The 27622-nt window shown below is 42.9% G+C and overlaps 1 protein-coding gene across 1 annotated transcript in view; it reads left to right on the forward strand.

Moving 5' to 3' along the window:
- PCP4 (Purkinje cell protein 4) overlaps positions 1-26586 on the forward strand; it is an 86294-nt gene extending 59708 nt beyond the window's left edge. The window contains exon 3 of the mRNA XM_006262503.4: positions 26229-26586. Within this exon, the coding sequence (XP_006262565.1) occupies positions 26229-26356 (128 nt within the window). The 3' untranslated portion in view covers positions 26357-26586. The remainder of the gene's footprint in view (positions 1-26228) is intronic.
- The last annotated feature ends 1036 nt before the right edge of the window (positions 26587-27622 follow it).

Consider the following 27622-nt stretch of genomic DNA (forward strand, 5'->3'; position numbering starts at 1 on the left):
GAGACCTAGGATGCAGGCCCACCTTCCCCAAGGTGGTTTTGAATTATCACATCCCATGACAGCATGCTAATGACACAGGCCAGGCAAGACTGAGAACATACTTTTGTTGAAACTAGGGGATCTCTGGGAAGGCATCAAGGGGCCAGAGAATAAGAAAGAAGGAGCCTTATTTTAGATAAAGAAGCTGGATACTATTCTGGTAGAACTGGGGAATGAGCCTCAAGTAAATGAGAGAAGTTCATAAACAGCATTGGGGGTCACTTCATGTGGTGCTCCACATCTTGAAACTACTTCCTCATGGGGCTGGAACAGCGGCCCACACTGTAGCATTGGAAAGCCTTCTATTGGCAGGCTTCGTTACTTCTTCATGAAGGGGAAAAAAAGCTTGGTGAATTGGTAGTAGCAAACTCAAAAGCATCTTACTTTTGTTTCAGAAAAAGAAAGCTCACATACAGTATCCTCCAGCCCTCTGTTGTTGGCTTATACCCTATTTTGTGGATGATCACTGAGATTATGCTTCTCCTGTGATACCTTCACTGTACATCCAGACCATGTGCAAGTGGGGGAGTAGGCATACTAAAGACTGATCAATTTTATTTTCAGATAAATCCTGTACAGGAGTAGCATCTAGATTCCCTCCCTAGCAGGAGATGACCTTCCTCCCTGGGCCACAGAGCTAGCCTCCCTCTTGGTTGCTTTCCTTTTGGCCTCATAACTCTTTTTCTCTTAATTGCCAAGTGGACCAGTTTCATGGGTAAGGTGGTAGAAAATGTGCATAGCCATATCTATCTGCCCCACAGCTTGTTAGGGCACTCTGATGGGGCATATGAAGTGTAGTGATAGAAGTTATAATATTAGAAATGTACCCTAGCAAGAGACTGAGGGAGCTGGGAATTGGGAGACAGTCCTTCAGTCATGGAGCAGTGAGTTAGTTAGAGAGAGACAAAGAGCCTGCAGTGGTTGCTTACTGCCCCACAATAAAATTCCTTGTTTAGTTTCTCTCATTTGCATATGCCTGTATTTATTGAATGCAATGATCATTACAGGAAGGATGAGATGAAAAACCTGAGGTGGGGGTGGGGAGGGAAACGAGGGAGAGGCAGGTCTCTAATCCTGATCTCCCCTGCACCATGAAAATGCTCTAACTACTAGATTATTTATAGAGGAGAAACAAGAGCAGCTTGCATCCATATAAATGTTTAGCTGTATGGAAAGCCAAGGGCAGAAACCCTGTTAAGATACATGTACCTTATGTGGTCAGGAGGAAGTAAAATTCCAAGCATCTGGAGACTTGTTAGCAAAGGTAAAATTCCTAATTTGAATGAATGGCAATCCATATACCTCCTGGGTAACAGGATCTCTCTCTAGAGGCCTGTAAATGCTGTTCACTGAAATGAGTGGGAAAGCTGTGTGGTTCTGCAAGGTGACATAATATTTCTGGATGTACATGCTATGCACTAGCTCCTAATTGAAAATATGAGAATCATTAAGCTATACAAGCAAGGTAGCATGCCTTCATGATCTCAGTCCTGAAAGCCAGGACTTTACCAGCGGCTGCACATAAGAAAGGGTAAGTGAAACAGAATTTAGCCCTTAGCTATTAGCAGCTAACAATGCTGAAGGCTCTGCATCACTGAGCAGAAACAAGCTTCTCACAATTGCTAGTGTTAAGCAGACTACACCAGCACCATCCCCACAGAGCTACTAAGCATGGTTCAGATGCTTGAAGTTGTAATTGCAGCTCCCAGCTGCTCTAGCCGGTTACTGAGCCAGAAGCTGACACTAGGAGCAGGGAGACTGTTTCTGCTATATTCTGATTGGGTCACCAGTTGGCACCCAGACACTGTGAAAGAGGTATGTATTATGTGTGAATCCTGAGTGAGACCAGGGGAAGGGAAAGGGATAGGCTGGGGCAAGGAGTTTGGTATGTCTGGGATTAAAAAGCATCTAGGAAGAGAGAAATTACTGTATTTACTTGAATGCAAGCTAATTTTTTTAATGTATTCAGCATGGGGAGAGGACACCATTCATCCTACATTTCCTTACAAGGAAATCTTGCTAAATGCATTCTAAATCCTGTCACAAGCAGCATGTTCTCAGTAATGGAAGCCAACTATAAAGTTGACTACATGCAGCCAACACTGTTCATGACTAAAACACATGGCCCATATTGGACACATACTGATGAGAACCTACCACAGCTATAGATTAGTGCAACCCATGGGACTAAGACATAGAATAGTGCCCATTGAGTGCAATTCCCTTCACTGCTGCCTCTTTTTCAAGTAATGGTGAGCCACTACACTGAATACATTTTTACTTCCTCTGCACTCCCACAGCTGAGCTGTACCTTCCTCTCCCATTGCCAATGATTCCTGTTTCATCACCAGCCTTAACTATCTGGCAAAACAGCAGCAAACAGAGCCCCAAACAGTTCACTCAGAATCCCTCTGTTGCCCCCTCCCTCAGCCTGTTACATACAATTAGTGTGGGTCCACCCTCCATGAAGGGAAGCAGGACCAGGTTGCCTTGCCCCTCATCTGCAGATAAATTTTTGGAGCATCCCAGGACTCATGACAAGAACACCCAGTTCTACTTGGATCCTTTTTGGGGGTATCTGGAATATACACACATACTGAATAGTGCTGAACAGTATGGTCACCAGGGCTTGAAATCCTGTTGACTTTGGTGGGGCCCAGCCCAATTACATATAAGGCAAATTATGAGTCTTTTGGTTTTGGATTTATATCATGCAGAGTTTGTACTATATATAAGTAGATGCCAAAATACTGCCTAAAAGCGTGTTTATAGAAAAACTTGCAGAAGTTTCAAAACAAGTAACACACATTAATCCTGGATGAACTAAATCTATGCAAATTATGCAAATTACTACAGCTTTGTTTAGTTTCAAGGTCAGCATTTTCAAATTTGCTCCTCACTTTCATGTGCTCAGGGAAATCAGGGTCTGATAGTAAAGGAAGTGGCAGAAGAGGCTGCAGGGGAAGAAGTTGGGGGAGGAAGAGACCAAGGGGGCTACCAGACCCTCCACATTTATTTTCCCTGCTGTAGCTGTGGGAGGGGGACAAATTCAAGGCAAACATCTGATAACTAGATTCTATACTTGCATAATTATAACAAATATATACATTGTCCATATATACAATCTAAATATCGGGGGAGGGTCATCTTATAATTGGGGTCATCTTCTAGTTGCATAAATACAGTATGACTGGCAGCTGTGAAAGGTTGGGGCTTGGACAGGAAAGTGTAGCAGGGTGGGGAGAGTCATACTTTTTGTGCAAAGAGATTCCAACTAGAAATACAGAATAGAAAACTGAACTGTAAGATGATGAGGAGAATGGGGGCCACTAGGAGTCCATTGTTGTGGCCCACCTGTGGAATGCTGTGATTGGATGAGCAGCTGGAGGAAGGGGGGGGGGGTGGGAAAGTAGATGAACTAAGGGACTGGAACCCAGCAGCGTGGTTGATAAAAGGAGGAGTGGAAACAAGGAATTCATAAGTTGAGGAAGAAAACACCAGTAGGACTAGCTTGGCAAAGAGACTTGGACAAAACGCCATAGAGGAGGTTGGATATAGGTCTTGGATGGGGATCTCCCAAGTGGGGGCTTGTTAAGGAGACAGAGAGGAGGAGACTTGGAGTCTGGGGTAGAGAAGACTGGGCTTTGGATATAGAGCTCACAGGGGGAGACTAGAAATAGGACAAGGAGGTGGAATTCAGAAGAAACAAAATGAGGATAGTGTCATTTTGTAAAAGATAGAGCAGAAGAGTTCAAATTTAAGGAGTACAAGTAGAAGGGTGTACACCTATGAGGACCCCTGTCTACCACAGCCTGGGATGGAACCCAGAATTCATGAATCTTACTATTCTTTTGCTCTCAGCAAGAATCAGTAAAGCCTACTGGCAAAGTGTGTGACTTCCTTCTCTTGTGCTGATCCAAACAGAGCATACCAAGGGGATACTACTATCCGTTTCTTTGTTAGCTCAAGTAGCAGAGGCCTGTTGTGTATCTAACGGTTTTAAACTGGTGGATGAATCATGTGATTGACAACACAATACTATGTGATAAAATTTCTATACTTTGCATTTGCTTTTTAAAAAAAAAAATATAAAAAAACCCTAGGAAATTACACACACTATGTTAAATGAAGATGGCAAAGTCAAGCAGATTAAAGTTGGGAATTATCAGTGTAACCTTTATTTAGTTGTCTTGTGCATTTGTATTATGAGACAGAATAATTTAACACTTCCTAACATTTGAGTGCTTGACTTTTCAACTTTTACATTCTTTTCATCTATTTTTGTGAAATAAACATATATATTAGCTGGGGGGAGGGGAACCTGTATTCCCTGGACTCCATTAGATGTTCATATCAATTAACTTGACTGACAGTGGGTTTAATAACTTCTAATTGCAAAAACAAGTATTTTGTTAAATCAATGTCAACACTTTCCTGATAAAACATTTTTAGTTGACAGTTTTAAGAGGAACCAAATTAAAACTCAGTAAAAAGAAAACTGGATAGACTCACAATCCTGCTTTTCTTCTCATTATCTTCATATTACAGTACTGAAGCCTCTTACATATTTTTCATTGCAAGCATAGTTTACCAGAAAAATAGACCAATTCCTTTCCTTTTGAAACATAGGGGGTGCATCTACACATGTGCTTTACTGTGGAGTTGGCTAATTAGCTCCACAGTAAAGTGTCACCATCTACATGTGTGCCCGTATTAAGGTGCAGTAAATTAATTAACTCTGATGTGGCGTTATACTGTTCAGGACAAGTACTATCCTATGCAAGAGTCATTTATTGTACAGAAATGCACAGAAACACGTGTGGATGGTGACCCGAACTGCAGCAGTTTGAGCGAGGGTGGAGCAGCCCCAGGCTGGCAGCAGGATCGGGGGGAGGAGAGGGTCAGCCACATAGCTCCACAGTTTCAGCACTCTCATAACCCTAGCCAGCCCCTCTGATGCCTGATGCTGTCACCTAGAGCCCGGCTGACCTCCTGAGCCTGCTGTGAGCCTGACGTTGCTCTGTGCCAGCTCACATTGCTGCGGTCACTGTGAAGATGCAGTGTCTGGGAGCAACTGACTCCAGCATGAACTGTGCCAGAGTTTACTGAGCCTCATTAACAGCTCATGTAGATGTACCCAGGAAAATTTTGTGAATGCACAAGAATGTAAAACAAAGAATAGATTTTTCTAAGAAACATTTTCTTAGTTGAATCTTGGTAAGCTTTACATTTGCTAACTCTTCACATCTCATAGTGTTCCTTTCCCCAAAGGTTGATTTTTAAAATTTTTTTTTTGAGTTCCAAGCTAAATTCCATTTTTGGGGATGGAATGAAAAACACACTTTTCTTTTGTACAAAAATAAAAGCTGTAACTTGTTGAACACCCACCACCAAGCATGCTCTGTAGGCATCTGCTAAGAAGTCAGCAGAACTGAATGGCATTGTTCTGCCAGTGTAACATCACTGCACATTCTTCTTGTTGGGTACTATACCAGGTAGAGGGGTTTGCAGGTGGGACAATACATGGACATGCTCCCTAAAGCAAATTAATCTTTTTCCATGTGACAAATGGTCATAATCAGAATCTTGATACTATTTATTTGCACATACATACTGCAAGGGTGAGCCAGTGTCTCAAAGGCAAATTCTGCATTGGGTCAGCATGATACCACCCTATTACATGAGGAGATCAGAAAATCATTTTACCTCTAAAATACTATCATCCTCTCAGTTATTATATCCTCATTGGTCATTATATGAACTGTGCAAAGGCAGACCAACTTTTCTCTTTACCACACACCTGAACCAATATAATTTTATGTACTTTAGCTAAGTACTTTTTAAGACATAAAAATTTATTCTGTTGAAAAAACTCTTACAATTAGCACTGAATTCCATAGAAGAAAATGCTGTTCTGTGCTTGGTTCTCAGAAAAGGTGGAATTCTGTTTTTCATTAGATGGAAAAGAGAAATGTTTGAAGTGTTGTCTGGTGCCTTTGGTGCCTGACCTTGCTCATTAATCTCTGCTACTTAGAAAAGGCTTGGAAAATTGTATTACCCTATACCATCAGCCCTCACTCAATAAATACAGAAACAAAAGGCAGGAAAGAGAAATCCCACAGAGCTCTGGTATTGACTTGTTAGAATTCCAGGCTTCTGCCCAACAATGTAGCAACTCTCTGTAAGTAATGAACCAGCAGCTGAGAAGGACACCTTGCCCTTTTTTTCCCCATGTCCTAATTTTTTTAGAGGCTCTATTAATTGTCGTTGTTTTTCCCTAGTGCTAAACAAGATATTTTCCTGTGTGCCAATAGGTGTTCTCAGCTACTTCAATGGGATGAAATTTACCTTTTGCCTTAATGTATTCTTTGTTGTATCCCACAACATGCTAGTTGAAAGAGAAATTGTGGCTCACAATGGAAAAAAAATATGTTTTCATCCTCTTCAGAACCCCCCCAACATATTTTGTGTGAAAGAATGACACTTTTCACATATTCTGTCTTATGTCCCCTAATAATATTTTTTCTTGACTTCAATTTTTAATGTAAAAAAGATTTGTGTGACATCTGTAAAAATTTACCAGTGATTAACAACAAATTGAAAAGTTTCTTACATTTTAAAGCTAATATTTCCATGGATTCATATGAAACCTGCAATTGTCATATAATGAACAGCTGCCAATAGTCACTGAAAAAATAATGGGCAGTCATGCACAGCACAGGAGAATCGATGACCTCCAGTAGGGAGATGGAAAGTATTCAGTACTTAGGCACTAATGCTGGGGATACTTGCTCAATATGGGGACTCAAGAAAAGACTATGGAGAATTTCCCAATGATTCTGTGTACATAGATTCAGGACCACGGTGAGAAGCACCATTTGCTGCACCTTTAAAAAGATACGTGTCAGTAGAGCTGTGTGAAGCTTCGGTCCCTGATTTGATTTGGTGGAGATTCGGTCTGATTCAGTGGCCAAATCTCTGAATCCAAATCGAATCAGAGGACCCCTTAATCTCTCCAAATCGAATTGGAACCATCCGAATTGATTTGGGAGATTCGGAAAGATTCAGCAATTCAGACATAGACACAACTTTAAAAGTTTTTTCTACATACCTCTAGGTAGCAGCCAGCTCATGAGTGCTGTGATGCTGGGGTGCATGGAGTGTCCCATGGAGGCGTGGTGGGGAGGGAGGGGTCCCCAGCGCGCTTGGCAGTAGACCTGGAAGTGGAGCAGAAGCACTTCTGGTCCTCTCCTGGGTCTGCCCAGGAGCACGCAGACCCCCCCCCCCCCGCATCCCCCCAGCTTGGCAGCTGGTGCTTCCTGGGTCTAAGGGGGCACCTGGGCTTCCCCCATGGCTGCTCTCTGAGCCGGGGGGGGGGGGGACATGGGGGTGGGGGCCCAGTGCACTCGCTGGCAGACCTGGAAGTGGACCAGAAGTACTTCCTGTCCACTTCTGGGTTCTCCACTGACCACATGGAAGCCCCCCCAGCACTCCTATGGGATCCTCCATACACCCCAGTATCATAGTGTTCACAACCCATGCTGGTACCTCGAGGTATGTAGAAAATACTTTTAAAGCTGTGTCTATGTCTGAATTACTGATTCTGTGAATCAGCATCAAATCTTCAGATTCGGATTCAGCTGAATTGAATCAGTGACAATGATCTGAATCAACGAATTGAATCACTGTCCCTGATTTGGGCTGAATCCAAATCAAATAGGACCCGCTTCGCACACCCATATTTGTTAGTGTTCCAGTATCCAGCACACCTACTTTGAGCTTGTGGAATGTGCTGTGGTTACATCAGAGAGATGAAGGTTTGTTTCCATGTTCTTATCATACCAAGAACAGCAGTCAAGTGATGGCTGCTTTCTCCATCCTTCAGCATATGAGAATGGGAGAAGTATGTTTATAGTAGCTATTACATTCAATTGTACCTCCTACAACAATGTTACTTTGTTACTTGTTCATAGTATTTCATATTACTCATTTTGGGGTTAACTTTAATTCTTTGCTGTAGAAATTTGAGAAATATTGCTGAGCTGTGCTAAGAAATTTGAAATGGATCTTTTTGCATCAATACTGAACCTGTGTCCTACACACACATGCACATGTGCATGCAAGTGCAGATACTAAATATTTATAGATAAATAGAAAAGAATTGCTCAGCTACAAAAAAAAATGCATTAGACCTATGCAACCAACCCCCAAGGGAATGGAAAATGGAACCTAAAAAAAGCCACCCACAGAATCGACACCATTATTGAAAACCTCTCTAGAGTTTCATCTTGACTCTCTATAGAAGCTGAGTTGTTCTTTCACACCTATAAATTGTTTTGAATAATTGCATTGATGGGTCAGTGTTCCTTTTTATATTCTTTTCTGGTACACATTGGGATGTTATGCTTTAATGTTGTTAGTATAACATAATATTTCATATTAATTTATATGAATAAGCATTTACTTTCATAATAATTAATTTATTTATTTAAATAAAAGGAATTTTAAATTCAATGGCACATATGATTGCCCACATGAATTTCCATAGCGTTATTCAGTGATCACTGAGAGCCACGAAGTAATTTGGATGGCTGCCTCATTCACTGTCTGACTTTAATTGATCAGCATTGGGCAGCATGAAGTTCTGTTTAACCACAACTGGTTCCAAATGGTTCTTGTGACAGCCTCTTAAAGGTAGAGTTTCCCACACCTGGAATGCACTCACAATACCCTCCAGCTGTCACTTCCATTTCCTCTTCTTCCAGTACTATGCTGGGACAGGACGTCTTTGCTCTACCTTCTTAATTTAGTGTCAATGCTATTATGTGTACTTCTCCTAAAATAGGTTATGTGCTCTTCAGTTAAAAACTAAGTAATAACATCCCTGTAGAAAAAGCAAAAATATGAGATGGTCTTGAAGTATTCAATGCATTTATAGTTATACTAAAACTGGGACAAGATATAAGGCATGATGAATCTGTTCAAATAATGAGTAAAACAAATAATGGGTAAGAAAATAATTATATAGGACTCTCTCAAGGCAGACAACAACTCTTTTGCTCTAGGTTAGGAGAATCTTTAGAATGACAGTTTTCAAAGGAGTTAAAGGAGCAAGCAGCCTGTATCCTAATGAAATAAATGCTATTCTTGGAGACATAAATAACCTTCTTGAAATGCTTCATTATAAAGAAGGATCCCTTCTTCACTCCAAAGTAGAAATAAATCAATTGATATGTAGCATTCTGGGACCTCTGCCAGATAGTGACTAAATCAATTTAGTGCTGATCCAGCACGATTTGTGCATAATGGAATTTGGGCTCCAATGACACTGATGTTTAGTAACAATTAGCATCACGTTGGTGGTAATGCAACAGAATACATATTCCAAGGGTTCTCTTGGTGGGATATGGTTGGCTTTTTTGCCAATTGATCTGTAGAAAACATCTCTGAACATTAGACCTCTAGGCAGGTGCGGTGCCATAATGATTATGACATCACCATCAGCTTTGCAGTGTCTGATCTTAAACTTGTAGAACCAGGGTTTTTTTTTAACTGTTAGGCATGTAAGTGGATTTATGCATTTAAATGCAATTCTATTCTACCCTACTCCCATGAAAAACTGCTACTATAATAAGTAGGTGGATCCATCTCCTCCTTACTGCTTTTTTGTGACTGTCTTAAGGGTCAGATGATGGTGTGGTTCAAAAGTAGATGCATTAATAGCTTTTCAGGGACTTGAACATTTAGGAATTTTAAGTCCACTTAGATGTCCAATATGTGGAATAGGATCTGGTGCACAGGCTAGGGACAGAAATTACATATAAACCAATATAAGTGATAGGGAACTGGTTTGAATCTATAACACAAAAGAAGTTCAGTGTACATAGACCACTTTCAAAATGGCCAAAACTGTTATAAAATAAACCTGGATGGATGTAGTATCAGACTTAACTGGTTTAGGGTAAATCAGTTTATTGAACTTCTGTCCCAGATCTCCTTTACATTCGAGTTAACTCACAGTCCCTCAGTATCTCAGGATACTTTGTACCTCTCCTGCAAAGCCCCTCTTGTATGGTGGGTGGGATAGCCTTGGCCCAAGCTGGTTGCTCCAGTTGAGCAGGGAGGTGTCTCTAGTGCCCCCCGGCTTCTGGCCTGGGTCACTGCTGCCATGTGGCTGCATTTCCATTCTGGAATCTGAAGTGAATATCTGTTCACTTGCTTATCAGTTCAATCTATGCAGTTTAGACTAACCTGCAAAGATTGAATTGATTTAGCCTGAGGTTTTTTGACTATCTGTACTTAGCCCCCAAATTTATATTTAGATCAGCAAAATCAAGCTGTGCTAATCTGAAAAGATTCAGATTAGTTTTCTTATGCTGTTATTATTATTTAAGCAAGTAAATAAATGGACTGTAAACTTATTTAGGGTCTGTTTCTTAATATCACACTGGATCATCATAGAAAATGTAGAAGTTCTGAAATAACTCCCTGCCACAGCTGCAAATGACATGGCACTGTCCATTGATGACCAGATGCTAATTATTTAATTGCATCAGAATCAACACATATTGATAGGTTTTACTAATAGGAAAAATATAATTTCACTGTGAGTGTTACTTGTGTTTGTGTCTGATAGTCATGTAGGTTATGTGGAAAAGTCAAATTAACTTTTCATTAGCTGTCAACAGAATGATTCTTATACACAATGATGCCCTGAAAGTTTCCTTGTTTTTAGTTTTAAAGATGGAATGGCATAGGATTCTGCTCTTGTGTGTGTACAGAACTACACTCTGACTTCATTTTTGAGCTTTTCTGACTGCCTCCCCTCATTTTTGTGGGTGAAAAGCTTTCTGCTTTAGTGTGTATCATCTTTATTGCATCTTATTTTTATGTTTTACATACATCCCCTTTTCTGCTGTTCCACTATGGTACCTCATGCTTTTCTCTGAAGATTAATTAAATACATTACCCTTCTGAATGCTGAAGCAAAAAAGTGGCATTCATGGAAAATGTGAGAGTTACGGAACACAAAGGAAGCTGTATCACACCTCCAAATGAGCACACTTCTTTAGATTTATTTATGCAAAAATGTTAAGTGCTATTGGTCATGTTATAATTTAAAATTTGTGGCAAGTCATTTTAATTAATGTATTAGTGCTTCACAATCTTCTGAAGAATACTATATTCTCATTTTGAGGAAGGGCTAAGGTTTTACTTTTAATCCTTGTTCTGAAGACACTTACTGTACTTTATTAAGACTGGGGGCATCTACATGTGCATTTCACAGTAGATTTGACTCATTACCTTTGCAGTAAAGCATCTACACATGCAGTGCTATTAGGCTGCAGTAAACTAATTAACTCCCCTGTAGGATAGTACTGTCCTGGAGACGTACTAACCTATGGCAAAATCATTTAGAGCACTGCAATGCATGTGTACATGGTGACAGGGGCTGGCTGGGGTACAAGGGTGCTACAGTGAGGGGCTGCCTGCTAGCTAGTGTGCTCCAGTAAAGCTCTCTATAGCCCCTCTATAGCCCCTAAACCCTCTATAGCCCCTCTACAGCACCTTCATGCCTCAGTCGGCCCCTTTGAGCTGGAGCGGAGCAGCTCCAGGCTGGCAGGCTGAACCCCCAGGCCTCCTGCCAGCCAGGGCTGTGCCATCCCAGGTCAATGTGTTGTGGTCCTGGGCACATGTATAAATGCTGTGCCCAGGAGTAATAAACTCTTGCATGTACAGGGCCAGAGTTTGTCACATTGCACTAACTGCATGTGTAGATGTACCCACTGTGAAATCTTCGGGGCAAATACTTGCTCTGTGCTTGCACAGCACCTAGCACACTGGGGCCTGGTCCATGACCAGAACTTCTAGGCACTAACTTAATAGAATGGATATTCAACATATTAATGGACCAGTTGACTAAGAATGAAAGACAAGGTCACTTCACACATTACTGAAATACTTGGACTTCTGAAGTAGTTGTGTAATGATGAATAACAACACTTGTACAGCAGTGAAGGAAGTAGCAAGAACTGAAGAAGTTTGAAACTGTAGAGGAAATTTAAGAAGGGTCCATAAAAATTCTTAGAACTTGATCAGGACTTTGAAATTTAAAGGCCACATTCCTGGTAAAAGTGTCATGGCACCTTGAATGAATTACATATGGTCAGAAAGACCATGTTATGGCTTATCCTGAGCAAGGCCCAGTACAGGGGTAGGCAAGGTTTTTCGGTCAGAGTGCCGAAAACCCACACAATGACTATCTTGGAAGGTGCCGGAGTGCTGGCATGCCAGAAAAACAAAATGAGGGCAGGGGGTACATGGCAGGATGCCCTGCATTTGCCCCTTGCCCCCCCATCCAAAGCTCCTGCCCCCAGCCCTGCTGCCCTGTGCCCCCCAGCTCGGGCTCTGTGGCTGGCAGCAGCTATCCAGAGCCGGGGCCGCCTGCAGCCAGGAGGCTGCAAACAGCTGCGCCGGGCTCCAGAGCCCCAAAATCAGCTCTGTACTGGTGCGTGCACCTGCACATTGGAGTGGGTGGTTGGGGAGAAGCCTGAGGCAGTGCAACCCCTGTCTCTCCCCCGCTCTCAGCACAGAGGTGAAGGCAGAGCTTGGTGCAGCTGTTTGTAGCCACCCTGGGCTCTGGGCAGCTGCAGCAAGCAGTGGGCAGGCTGCAAACAGCTGTGGTAGGCTCCACAGGTCCATGCTGGCAGCAGCTGCATGGGCACCTTGGGGTGGGCTGCACTGCCCTACTATCTGCCCTGAGGTGCATGCACAGTCTCCACCAGCATGGAGCTGATGCCAGAGCTGTGGAGCCCAGTGCAGCTGTTTGCAGCCTGCCTGCTGCTTGCTGCAGCTGCCCAGAGCCCAGGGTGGCTACAAACAGCTGTGCCAGGCTCCGGAGCTCTACCATCACCCCTGTGCTGGGACAGACCGGGGTTGTGCTGCCTCAGGCCCCTCCCCCACTGCCTGCTCTGAACTGTGGGTGCACATGTCAGTACAGAGCTGATGCCAGGGGTCCAGAGCCCGGCACAGCTGTTTGGGGCCTCCCAGCTGCAGCCAGCCCCAGCTCTGGGTAGCTGCTGCCAGCCACAGAGCCCAGGCTGCTCCCAGCAGGCAGCTGGGTCACTGCAAGCCCTGCTGGGACCAACCTGGGCTCCAGCAGCTACCCAGAGCCGGGGCTAGCGTGGTGTGCCGAGCAAAATGGCCTCATGTGCCATACTCGGCATGCGTGCTGGGGGTTGCTGACCTCTGGCCTAGTACCTGATGGGTGAGGAATTGGTAGGAAGAATGAGTTCTATTCAAGTACTGATGCGTTGTTAGCTAGTAAAATATGATAAGATTAAAAGTTTCAGTTGGCCATTAAGATGTATATGTTTTATGGTGTCATCGTATCATGAAGTCTAATCCCTATATATTTATTTATTTATTTATTTAATTTATTAAATATTGATTATCTATTTATTTGTAATCCCTATGTGTTTGAATTATGCATGTAACTTTACTCTGCCAATCCTTTGAAAATCCTATTAAAACAGTCATACATATACATTATGTATATGTATGGTGACCACCTGAAACCTGAGATCCTGCTCCTGCCTTTGTTTCAAGGTAATTTGCATCTACACAGATCCTCACAGGAGGTGAGAGGCTTCATACCAGCTATGAACTAACTGCTTACAGGAGTTTTCCATCTATTGACTCTGTGAAATCCTATGAAAGATGAACTTTCATTTCTACCCAGGAGAATTTTTACAATCTTTTCTCCAATGCCTGATGAAGGGTGTTTGTGCCTGAAAGCTTGCAATTAAAGAATTTTTTTTTTTTTTGCAAAAATCTTGTTGGTCAAATAAAGATATCATCTCTACTATGAGTCCTGATTGCCTTTTCCGCTACACCCTGGATACCTGATACATATACATTAAACTCACATTTTAAGCCATTTAAAAGTGTATAATTGTAGCAACATTTCTTAGGTTAAAAAAAAAATAACCAGCATTAACATTTAAAAACTCCAATATTTGTCCCTATATTATTGATGAAAATCAATATGTCTTTAGCTGGTTATGTATTAGTTTAAGATACAGTATTGTAAACTGAATTCTATGGCTGTTCTTTTCTGTCTCATTATGTTTTACCCTGGTATACATAATTTTCTACCACTTCATTTATCTTATGTCAGAAATAATATTGCTGCTCTTTCACAACATTACAACTGCAAAAAAGATTAATCAGACATTTTGAAAGCTTCAAGCTAAAATAACATTTTTAAACTCATAAAAGAACAACCATCTTTTTCTACATCAAAATTAATTTTTCACAGTAAGATAAGAACATCACCTTCCAAAAATAGAGGTCCAGCTGAGGGGCAAAAAAGAATCTGACCGACTAATGAAGTAATCTATTTTAAATCCAATAATAACTTACAGTTTAATAGAAAGATGCTGATTTTGTCCTTCTTGTTTCTAGTGATAGTGTGGGGTTGGTGGGTGCTGTTCAGATAAAAATAGTTGTACATTTAATCAGCTCACTAATCACAGTCTTTATTTTCCTGCACACTGAGAATTCGCAATTATATTAGAATTACAGGTTCTTGGATTTGATCTTCAAGTTTAGGACATGATTCTTTATATATCTTGCACCATGCAAGCATGTACTTCTTTTAGAGTTCATCAGAAGCACTACAAAAGGGAAAAAACGCAACCCTTTCACAAAACCCAGTCACAGATAGAACTGGTTTTCCTTGAAGTTTGAAAATCCCTAAACATATGAGGGGTGAGGATTTTTCTCAGTTGTATTGTTTCATTTGGCTAGCTGTGTAACTGAGAGGGACATAGACAAGCTTTGGGGTATCACTGTACCCTTCCCCAGAGCTCTGAGAACAAAGCAGACACAACAGAGGTAAATAGGGGCTAGAACAAAGGCTTGTCAAAACTCCATATGTAAATAAAAACAGGATGTAAGAGATGTTATCAGGTTGCTAGGAGAAACACTGTAACCTCAGGGTAATTTGATACAGGGAAGAGCAAGACCATTCAAGAGGGTAATTATCACCTGTGGAAAGAAGAGAGAGAGCAGGGATCAGGTAGGTTATAATGGGCCATGAATGGATCATGATTATAATGGGTCATTGTCTGGTTCTTTTTATCCAGTAAGTTAATTAATTTTTGTTCTCACGCCCATCTTCTGGAGGTGTTTTGTAAGTTTCTATTGAGCAGGACTGTGAGGTCAGAAAGGGAGTGGTTTTTTTTGTCTCTGCAAGGTATTCTTCTACCTGTGGGCTGGGGTGGAGTGGGTGCTAACCCACACACTTGACAGCTCAGAGGTTGAGAGTTTGAGGCCACAGCAGAAATGTTCATGGCACAGCCCTGTCAGGTTTCAGTTAATCTGTGAATTCTGCTAAATACCTTGTCCCTGGGACATGAAAAAAGGAAAGAATCCTTCTACCTGTGTTCTAGTATCTGCTCTCTACAACATCACCCCAATGTCTGTTCTTCACTACAACACTACCTAAATATTTAAGTTATTAATATTATAAGATGAGGAAACCAAAACCAATGTACTAATCTACACACAAAACTAATCACCTCAAGTTCAAGGGTTATAAAGGGTTACACCAATGTATACATTCCCCTCTCTCATTTTACATTTTTAGTAGATAGAAAACCTATGCCATAATTTTAGGTAGGAATTTCCTTCCTTTAAAATGATAATTAAGCTTTTAGTGTTGATGCATGGAATTTTAGAGTCTAATTGTGATATGCCATTAAAAACAGGTACATGTATGTGAGAAGTAAGCTATATTCATCTCTTACATAATCTGGATACTAATCTGTTAAAATTGCTCTCCCTGTGCTCAGGGGCCCTGAAATAAAATTGTTCCTTCATGTAAGATTGATGATGTTGTGGTACAAAGGTAATAATCCCACAAAAAAATTGTTCCTTGTCATCAGCCTGACAAGCAAGAGGTATTAACCACTAGCCAGTATCATAGAGGCCTTTCCTTTGACATGCTAAAGCTACTAAACTAGAGACCTCATAGCACTCTGGCCCTTGATGTAAATCTACCATAAAAAAGTATTGAACCAGGGACTGCACAAAAACTAATGCCTTGAAATGAGCCTTACAAGCTAAAAGTGCTCTGCTAGTGACCAGTCTTTGACATCCTGTCAGCAAGCTATTGAGTTTGTATGAACACAGAAGCCTATACTTTGATATCCATGAAGCTAAGAGATTATTCATTAACATTACAGAAAGCAGCAAGTGAATATTACTGAACTAGTGGACTCAGGCTTTGTTTTGGTATCTTCTTATCAGCAAATGATATATGCTGGCCAGGAGATAAACCAAAGGGCAAAATGTGGGAATGTACACCCACAATGTGGGAATGCTGCACACCTACATCCTCTGCTAAAGCTAAAAACAAAGGGCACCTGTACGCATTCTTGACTTTGTCTAGATAAATATATTGTTTGGGTTTTTTATCTCTTGCAATGTACCACGATACTTCCCGTTACTATTTTGCATGTTACGGGTTTAACACTCAAAATCCGTTAATTTGCTGTTACAAGTTAAAGATGTTAGAAGGAACCTCATAACAATTTTACCCTCCCAACCTTTTACTACTAAATTACAGCAGGGGGCAGTTTTGGAATGGAAACTGTCATGCTTGGTACCTTTAATTCATAACATAAATCAAGCGATAAACAGTAAACTTGGTGGGTGGCATGGGCCTGGCTTTGGTCAATCTGGGGGGCCAGGGGTGGGATGGTCAATTTGGGGGGCCAGGGATGGATGAGGTGTGACTGGTTTTGGTTTTGGTTGCTGCACAAAATATGCCCCCCTGCATATACACTCCCACATCCAGCCCTCAAGGTGAGGGGAGCTGGGACCCCATGCTACCTGTGACATGCTCCCAGTGTCCCAATTTTCTGCCGATCAGTGCTGCATTTTTGCATGCTCACCCCAAAAAATATACTGGCTTGATCAATTTGGGTCAGTTCTTCCCATTTCCTTTCCTAGACTTGAGAGAGCTCAACTTCCTCAGCTTCCCTCTTATTTTCCCATGGCTGATGATATAAAGATTTATCCGGTCAGAGATTCTGTGGTGAGAATGGCACAAAGATCTGGGTTAGCCTGGGAAGATTATATGACTTACCCTGCCAGAATTACCCTGCCAGTTCCCTCTGCCCTCCTATTTGTAGAGCCCTCCTATTTGTAGAAGGGCAGAGGGGGATGGAGGGAGGGGGACACTTGTTAGGAGTAGGACTTGATCCTTAGATATTTCCAGTGTCCACACACCTGCACACCCATGTATGTCAGTGTGGGGAGGGGGTGCTATGAAGTTTTCTCAGATAATATTATCTCCCATTACATCAGATGATAAAACATCAATGCATCATGTGGACATCAGCAACCATAACACCAGAAAAACATGAGCTCCCCACTTCTGTTTTTATCTGCTTTAGCTATGGGTTGTGCTGGCAGAGGGCACAGGTTGGCTTAATAGGTTGGGTCAGGGTGGCATAAGTCTGTTCTGTTTGCATAGTATTGTAAGCACTGGGGGACTTGGGAAAGTGTTAACCATACCTGAGGCAAAAGGCCCCTGTGAAATTCCTATGAGGTATAATGACTGCCCCCTGAGCGTCTTTTGGTTCATTTCCTAAGTGCTACAATTTGGTCCTTGAAAAGCAGTGTGCTCTGACCCAACCTATTAAGTTCCTTTAAAGATTGACAGTAGATGAAGGAAACAGACATTCTGCCTAAATATAGATAGCCAAAAAGCCCAAGGACGAATTGATTAAATTTTTGCAGGTTAATTTAAGCTGCATAGATTGAACAAATAAGCAAGTGAGCATACTATCACTTTTGATTCCAGAAATGCAGCTGCACTCTTGACTGGCTCAGGCCAGGAGCCAGGGGATGCTAGAGCATGCCTTCATAGATTTCATAAACATTAGGGCTGGAAGGGACCTCGGAAGATCATCGAGTCCAGCCCCCTGCCCAAAGGGCAGGAAGTCAGCTGGGGTCATAGGATCCCAGCAAGATAAGCATCCAGTTTCATCTTGAAGGTGTTCAATGAAGGCGCTTGAACCACCTCCAGTGGCAGGCTGTTCCAGACCTTGGGGGCTCGGACAGTAAAGAAATTCTTCCTTATGTCCAGCCTGAAACCATCTTGTAGTAGTTTGTGACCATTCGACCTCGTCATCCCTTGGGGCGCTCTGGAGAACAAATGTTCCTCCAGATACTGGTGGTCACCCCTGATAAACTTGTAGGTGGCCATCAGATCACCCCTGAGCCTGCGCTTTTCCAGGCTAAAGAGCCCCAGGGCTCTCAGCCTGTCATCGTAGGGTCTGCTTCCCTGACCTCTGATCATGCGCGTGGCTCTTCTCTGGACTCTCTCAAGCTTCTCCACATCCTTTTTGAATTGTGGAGCCCAAAACTGGATGCAGTACTCCAGCTGCGGCCTCACTAAGGCCGAGTACAAGGGGAGAATGACGTCCCGGGATTTGCTTGAGAAGCATCTCTGGATGCAAGCCAGCGTTTTGGTCGCTTTACTAGGTCGCTTCCTGCTCGGCTGGAGCAGACAGCTTGAGCCAAGGCTAGCCCACCCATCCTGCCAGTGGGGGTTGTGAGGGAGATGCAAAGCATCCTGGGATGCTGGGAAACTGTGAGTTAACTTGAATCTGAAGGGGATCTGGGACAGAAGTTCAGTAAACTGATTTAACTTAAATCAGTTAAGTCTGATATTGCTTCCATCTAGGTTTATCTTAAACTGGTTTCAGCCATTTTGAAAGTGGTTTATGTGAACTGAACTTCTGGGGTGCATCCAGACAAGTGCATGTGTGCTTCTTGTAGCATCTCAAACCAGTTGCCACAAGAGACACCCTGAAAATGAAAAAATGTTCCCCGTGCTGCATATTTGCAGTGCAGGATCAAAATTTGGTACATGGATGGTTGGGGGGAGTGGGTCTGCCTGTAGGGCCCACAGCCCCTCCCTGCAGGGTCCCAGCTCCACCTCCACAGGGTTGAAACTCACCCCTGCAGCAGTAGCAGCTGTGGGGCACTCAGGCCCTGCTGCTGTCAGCACCCCCGTGGTGCAGTACGGTGCAGCACTGATCTGCTCAGAGCCGGCGCCACTTGTGACGTTCCTAGTGGGACCAGCCCAGCTCGCTGTGGCGCCACATGGGGCCATGCCACTTCAGGGAGCACTGGGACTGATCACACTGTCACCCAGGGGCCAGTGCCACTCTCAGGAACCATGTGTCATGACAGGCCGGGTGTTGCCTCCATGGCTAGCTCCCCTGGCTGCAGATCCGGGAGGAGCTGGCCAGAGTTATTTTGCCCCAAGTGGCACAACTTGCCCCACACCAAAGTGCTTGTCTGGGCATGTGCGCTAAGGCAAAAATCCCCGACTCAAATTTGTGCCACTCCTCTTTGAGCTGCTGCAAGTGCATGTGCCTGTATGTGTGGATGCATCCCTGTTGTGTTACAGATTTGAACTGGTATCACTTATACTAGTTTATGTGTAAATTCTGTCCCTAGCCTCTGAGAATGAGTGATTTGGAACTGCAGTTTTATCCTGCCAAGATTATTCCTCCACTATTTACTCCACTGAGAAAACTTTCTGGAAAGACTATTTCCCATACCACCTTGCTCTAATGCCTCACAGGACTATTTTGCATTACTGGCTCCTGCAGAAAAGCTAATATTTTCATTTTGCAGTGCTGTCATAATTCATTTTACTTTGGACTTGAAAAGTAAATCAAGAAAATAGCTGAAGGCATGATTGTGAGTAATTACACTTGTACCACATTTCTGAGGAGTTTGCTGTGAGCTTTTGGCATATAAGATTTGATTGTTTGCCTTGTTACAGGAAGAGCTACACAAGGTTTCATTATCCACCTTGTTACAGGAAGAGCTTCACAAACTTCCATTATCCAGCTAGTATTTGGTATTGATTATGAAGCACAAGAGCAGATTATGAAGTTAACATTCTTAGGTTTCTTCTGCAAATGGAATAAATAGATCATTTATGACTCCAACTATGTGAATTGAGCTTTAGGGCTGTTATAATTGGGGAAACCACAGCTATTAATTATGTGAACATTTCACATCAGATGTCAGCTGTGATGTCTATGGAAACAGACTAAATAAAATACCTATTACACAATGTAGATTTTAAAAAATTCTCAGTCCTCCAAGGTTTCCTATGATGATAGACCTCTTTTACGAACAGTGTAGCCTGCATCTGGGCATAAAGCTGACCTTTGAGGTCCTTTCCAATTCTTTGGTTCTATGGCCAATGATGCTTCATGAAGCTGTTTTTCTTTCATGTAACTTTAAGCAGGAGCAAACTTCTCTATGTAAAGATATATTTGCAAGGTCAGAGCTCAGATTTTTCACTTCTGAGTTTATGTATGCCCAATAATCTGCAAACATAAACATGTATATTTTTACAAAACAAGTCAGGCAGTTAGACTTCTCTGCGCAACCAGACTCAAGATCTTAGGGAGAGCCAGGAAGATTATTCTTATATATTGTTCATGACCAGGTTGAGAGCTCCTCCACTAATCTTTTCTTCCTGTTATTGATCATTAGAATCCTGCAAGGGAACAGTGACTTCTTGTGGCAAGCATGACTTCTATTCTCTGTCCCTGGATATAAGGGAGCTGGGAGTGGCTATCAAGATAGAAGGAAGTAGGATCTGACAGAAAACAGTTTTTCAGGTATACCTCAGAAATAGATAGGAATAGGGAGACATTTTAGGCTTTTGTTCAGATACCAGTACATTGAAAGGAGAAACATGTAGACAGTAGAAGGAATGTACAGATCAGAAAATGCTGGGAAACCTTCCTGGATGCTTGTGGTACAAGAGGGGGATTTGTGGGTACTTTCCATAAAAGACAGGGCAGATGAAAGAAGTCCTAATATGAGTGATCAAGTGGCTGAATCAGGTTAAAAAATAGAATAAATGGGGCCAAAACTCCAGCTGGTGTAAATCAGGATAATGTCGCTGATTTTATAGAAATTGTGCTGAGTTATATAAGCTAAGCATTGTCTGGCTCAGAGAGCCTAGAGAAAGATGATCACAATCATGAGACATAATAATCCTATATATTCTTCACGAAAGAACTCAGAAGGATTTCTGCAAATTATTATAACACCAAGTCTTTGCCACAGTGGGGAAGGATTCATTTGTACTGAGATTTCATACAGTGTGAAAATTGCTGTCTATGTTCATCCTTCCCTGACAGTTTAACCTTTTCTATTAAAATTAATAGGAGAAAGGAATAAGTGGATGTCTTTTTCTTGGTGCAAAGCCTACATGCTTGAGCTACAGGTATTTGCTTATAATGTTAAGTCTGCAGATTGAGTACAGAGAGAAACCAAGCACTGGGCAAAAGCTTGGCATAGTGCAATAGCAGTGGAAAACATTCAATGGATTGCCAATAGGAGTCTAATCAGCTTCAGAGGAGATAAAAGGTTTTTGCTTAAAATTTCCAGTCTAAGCACCTAGATGAAATAAGCACATTCATTGCTACTCTATGCTCTTCTCACCAGAAGAATTTTGTTGTACCAGTGTCTGTTTATCACTGGAGAGTTTCCATGGTTGCTAATTCAGTAAAAGATTTTCTTTCCATAGTTTTTATTGGTATCCATAGACAAGCTACTAATAGTTGTCAGAATACTGAAATGTTTCTCTGGGGAAATCTCAAAAGAACAATCTTCTTTTAAAATTTTTGGTTAAAAATATTTTCACTTGACTGTGGGGTAGTTTCAGAAGAAAATGAAACAAAATTCCAGGCACACAATTTAGCACAAGGAAAGGCAGGGTGTAAACTAACCGTGTGTTGCCTACTCTGCAGTAACTGCCCATATGCATGTTATTAACCTGCGGTAAATGTGAGAAAGCTTGCCTTTCTTTCAGCAAGGGATGAATTCTCTCACACAAGTAGTTGCTACGGAGGAGTTGACTTGTTGTTATTTTAAATCCTAACTTACTTCAAAGTGGGAGCATCTACACATGCAAATGCTCTGGGGTGGGTTAACTAACTCTAGAGTAATAAACTCTAAAGTAAACCCACCCCAGGCAGGAGTTTACACCTGCAGGGAAGTGGCAGCAGATTTGCTACTCATGGCAGCGGTTTGCTCCTGCCCCCACCAGCCTTGCATTGGCCCCCTGCAGCAGCAGGGAGAGCTTTAGGCTCCCCCTGGGTGCTAGCCCAGGGGCTGGTGGGGAGCATGGGGCCAGGAGACAGCTATCTCTTGGTACAGGCTGGGGTATTGCTTCTTGATCCCAGGAGCTGCCTGCTGCCATGGTGGGCTCTGCCACCAGAACCTGGGTGAGGAAAATGTCCCCCTGCCCCAGCATCAGGGAGCTCCTAACTCATGCTAAGCAGTACCTTACTTGTTCCCTTGAGATCAATAATATTATTTCTGGATTTAGTGACAGAGGATGCTTAGAGACATTTGGAGAGGATAGGAGGAGGTTAGCTCATGTTAAAAATGGCCACCCGATCTAACTTAGTTCACCCAGGTGTAGACCTTAAATTTCATAGTTTCATAGTTGACAGGGTTGGAAGGGACCTGAGCAGATCATCAAGTCTGACCCTCTGCACGGGCAGAAAAGAGTACTGGGGTCAAATGACCCCGGCTAGGTGATTATTTAGCCTCCTTTTGAAGACCCCCAGGGTAAAAGCGAGCACCACTTCCCTTGGAAGTTGGTTCCAGCTCTTAGCCGCCCTGACTGTGAAGTAGTGCCTCCTGATGTCTATCCTGCATCTACTCTCTGTCAGCTTATGGCCATTATTCCTTGTTACTCCCAGTAGTGCTCGGGGGAATAGGGACTCCCCCAATGCCTGCTGGTCTTCCTTGGCCAGTTTATAGATGGCCACCAGATCCCCTCTCAGCCTTCTCTTGTGGAGGCTGAACAGGTTCAGGTCCCATAGCCTCTCCTCGTAGGGCCTGCCCTGCTGCCCCCTGATCATGCGAGTGGCCCTTCTCTGGACCCTCTCGATGTTGTCCACATCCCTCCTGAAGTGCGGTGCCCAGAACTGGATGCAGTACCCCAACTGGGGCCTGACCAATGTCATATAGAGGGGGAGGATCACCTCCTTGGACCTGCTCATGATGCATTTGTGGATGCATGACAAAGTGCGGTTAGCCTTCCTGACTGCATCCCCACACTGGTGGCCCATGTTCACCTTGGAGACTATAATGACTCCAAGATCCTTTTCTACCTCTGTCCTGATGAGAAGGGAGTTCCCCAGCCTGTAGATATGCTGCTGGTTCTATCTCCCTAGGTGAGGTACCCTGCACTTGTCAGTATTTATCCCTTGTTAAGTCCATCTAAGTGCAAACTGTACAGAAGTTACAGGAAGGTTATATCAGTCTGAAAATGGGTGACCTGATCTAACTTAACCCTACCTCCAAGGTAGTCTAACTTAGATCAGGTTGGCCATTTTTAGACTGATCTAACTTCTGTATGGTTCCCACACAGCCCCAGAACTGGGAAAACACAGATATTGGCCCCAGCCCCAGGGTTGTACTTTACCTACCTCCTCCCTGCCACCAAGCTATTTTAGTCTCTCGTTCACTCTTCATCCCTTGTCCCACCCGTGAGTGAACAACCCCCTTTCTGGACCAGCCAGCCTTCCCCCGCCCCCCTCAGCCCACCAACCCTCCCATCTTGCAAGCTGCTCCCAGTGCCAGTTTTATCAGCATTCACTGATGCTGGGATCTGAGGAAGTAAGTTTTGGTTTGGGGAGGGGTGGGAGAGATGGGGGTATAGTTTCACTGGGGGGTTGTTTGTAGGAGGGTGAGGAGGTCAGGGGGCTAAAAATAGCTCCTAGTCCTAGGGGGTGGAGGAGAGAGGTCTTCATCTCCTGAAGCCTCCTTGCAGACCCTAAAAGCCCCCCTGCTAAATGCTCCTGCATCCCACCAACACCTTTGTGGACCCCACGTGCACCCCCCAATTCCCAAACCACCTCCATGGACCCTGCCTACACCCCAACCCCCCCATGGATCCTGCTTGCCCCCCCAATCCCTCATGTGGACCCCATCTGTCCTTCCAGTCCCCCCACAGATCCCTGATCCCTCTGGAGTCTGCTTGGCCCCCATTCCCCCAACCCCAGTGTTAGCCCCACCATTCTGACTTACCTTAGATCAAGAGGCTATTTTTAACTTGATCTAACTTCCCCAAATGTCTGTACACAGCCTAATGAGTGCAGGGATGACTGAGCAGGGCTCCCAGAGTCTACACTAGGCTGGACATTTTAGTAAACAGTGGCACGTTTACATGAGATGCTTACTGCACAGTAGCCTAATAACACCGTGCAGTAGCATGCCAGTCAAAAACTGTGCTAATATGCTATTGTGCAGTGTTATTAGGCTACTGCACAGTAAACATCACAAAAAATGTGTACTGGAGCTACTGGACAGGAACTGTAGGTACTGTAAGTTTAGTTGGTATTTCTTTAAGCAAGTACTAAACTAAACGTGCAGTAACTACTGTGGATTTAATGAATGTGTAGATGCACTCAGTGGAGAAGAAATGCAGAATTGTCAATCCAAACCACTTAAAAATCTTGAATTAAGCTCCAAGAATCATTAAATTTTAAGCTTACATTTGGTGTTCTCTATATTTGGATTTTAACTTTTGTGCCTTTAGGGTTTGCATGTTCTAGATTGTGTGTGCAATTGTGAAGGCTAGAGACTCTCTTGTGTTTTTTAAATGAAAACTAGTATATTTCTGTGTCTCCAGGGCCTAGGGCTTAAAGCAAAGTTCATCAAATATTACAATACTCATAATAAAATCATGGGAGCTGGCAAAACTATAGGCAGTCCTTGTTCTGCTTTAGAAGGGAGAAAGGAGGTAAGGGCTGAGGGAGGGAGCATCAGGGGTAGTATAATGCAGGTTACAGTCTGAGATGAGGCAAGGCAAACTGTTCAGAATAAATGGAGTCCTGAACCTGGCTTCAGCCATGCTGCATGAATGCATAAGTGGTTTGCTTATACAGAGGCCACTGCAGGACCGGTCAGGCTGCTTATACACGTGCTCATTGGTGTTCTAATTAAATTAATCTATTAATCGAGTCTGTCCCATGTTCTAATTAGAACACTGCAGCATCACCACAGTATCATGTGTATTAAGTTCCCATGTATTTTAAAGTGGTCACAGGGTGCTTGAACTAAACCTTGTCGAATGAGGTTCAGATAAAACATCCCACAGCCATTTTTAAATGTGCAGGGGCTTAATACATGTGATGGTGAGGCATTTTAATTAAAGCGGCTGCCTGGGAACCACTAATTAACACCCCCCCCCCACACACACACACACCTCTGAGCATTTGTATAGGCAGTCTAAGTTTGGTCATAACAATATCAAGGATAACATTGTTTATTATAGGGGGGCTATGATTAAACTTGTGGGATTACTCACTTATCTGTTTTCACTTCATTGAGACAGAAACAGTCCAAAGAGCTGGGTTTTCAGTTTGCAGAAGAGTTTTTCCAGGACTGCAAGATGAATGTGGAAATGGATCATAGAATATTTGGGAAATATTTGAGGAGGTTGGAATCAATCAGAGTGAGGGCCAAGGTGGATTATTATTTCTGCCTGAATGGGGCACTCATGAGCAGGAGTGTAACCATAGTTGAGCGGGGAGGAAGTGACTGGAGCCCCAGTCCCAGGTGCCAGTTTAGGGAAGTGAAAAATAGCGGTTGCGGCTCCCCCAGTTGCCATGTTGGCAGCCCAGCTGTGGCTGCTCCCCATGTGCCACCATCTCTCACAGCACAGAACTGCCCAGTTAAGCCTCTAGCTCATGAACCACCTTCTGTCATTGATATTTCAGGCCTCTAGTTGGTGCTCTTTTGGGGTCTCCCAGTCCTTACAAAGGAGAAACCTGTCATCCAGCCATGATATCAGAGACCTGCTTTATATACAAAGCACAATACTGATCTCATTCTTCTTTGCTCAGTTGCTTTATATGGCAGGAGAGCTTGTCACTGATTTTGCCTTGGGAAGGATTTGGTCAGCCATGTGAGCTGAACTGGTGGCATTCAGGTTTTTGAATAACCTTTCATGAACTGAACTGGATATGTGAGAGACAGGGGAGAGAGATTTTTCATCTTATACTACAGCTGGTTATCATGTTCTCAAATTAATTTTTTTTTATTTTTTTGGACAGATGGACAGAAGAAAGTTCAAGAGGATTTTGACATAGACATGGATGCACCAGAGACAGAGAGAGCTGCAGTGGCAATACAGTCTCAGTTCAGAAAATTTCAGAAGAAAAAAGCTGGGTCCCAGTCCTAGTAGCTACCTCATAGTTTAAAGTAATAGTTCTGAAGTGATCTACCATGAAATTAAGAATTAAAATTAAGATGCATGTACAGGAATTCTAAATATTTAAAATCCCATTGGCAGGTATAAAAATAACCAGCTTGTGTGTGGCTTCATTCCTGTGCTTATCTCCCATTCCACTTCTTCTGTAACTCACCATTTTACTTGATGTTGTAATAAAAAGTTAGGATGAAGTAATTAAAGTGTCTGCCTTCATCTGTCTTTTTATATTAAACCAGCAAGCACAGCATTACAAGTGAATCCAGCCCAGATGCTTGTGTTCCTCTTCGCTTAAAGCCTGGAGACATCACAGCGCCTTATGTTAAAAGATTTTTGCGGAGGGATGAGAGAACAAGCCTCTGCCCTGCTTCCCTCATTTGGAGAATTCCAGCTGCCATCCAAATGTGACAACAAAATTATTTTCCTGTAATGAGCCGAGAGTGAAAAGTTGCAGGGAAAAGCAGGCATTGGAGAAAAGAAAGTTTATTTTTGTATCTCAATTAAGACAGTAATGTTGTTTAGGTAAGGACATTGTCAGGTGAGAGTGGGTCCCAGAGAGGAAAACACAGTCTCATATGGATAACAGGTCAGAGTTACACTGCTAGCACTAGAGGTCAACATTTTTAGAAATAGCACCCCCCTCCCCTCTAAAATGCCTCCTCCCAAATCCATCTAATTTCCTTACAAAGATTCATTTGTTAGAAGGAAATGCCCTTTCTCAACTTCTTTTTTTCTTTTCTGATTACAACTATTCAATATTGACCCAATACATTTCCCCTGGCTCTCTCCCCACCCCAACCTTTCAGGGGAGGGCCTTAACCACCACATTGGGTACAGCTATTTTGTAGAGGGGTTAAAGCCGTGCACTAAGAATTCAAGGTTTATTGATCGGAAAGAGTGTGCCAGCTGGTCTAGTAGTTAGGATACACAACTGACCAGGTGTGGGGAAGTACTAGTTTTTGGTCCCTGCCTCCAGGACCGTTTCTGTATTTTATCTAATACCCATTTAATATAATATGTGGCTGTAAGCAACGGTGTAAAATAGTGCCATTGTTGTCACCATCACCATGTTTTTTAAAGGAAAAAAATGGTCCTAGATGCATTTTGTACAGCCCCTAATCCTGGAGGTGATTATTAGGCATGTTCTGATCCTGCATACTAAATGAAAACCAATGGCGGGGGGAGAGCTGCCTCTCATAGCTGAGCAATAAAAACACTCACCCAGGAAGCTGAAGACCT

The sequence above is a fragment of the Alligator mississippiensis genome, chromosome 1, assembly GCF_030867095.1.
Source record: "Alligator mississippiensis isolate rAllMis1 chromosome 1, rAllMis1, whole genome shotgun sequence".
NCBI lineage: Eukaryota > Metazoa > Chordata > Crocodylia > Alligatoridae > Alligator > Alligator mississippiensis.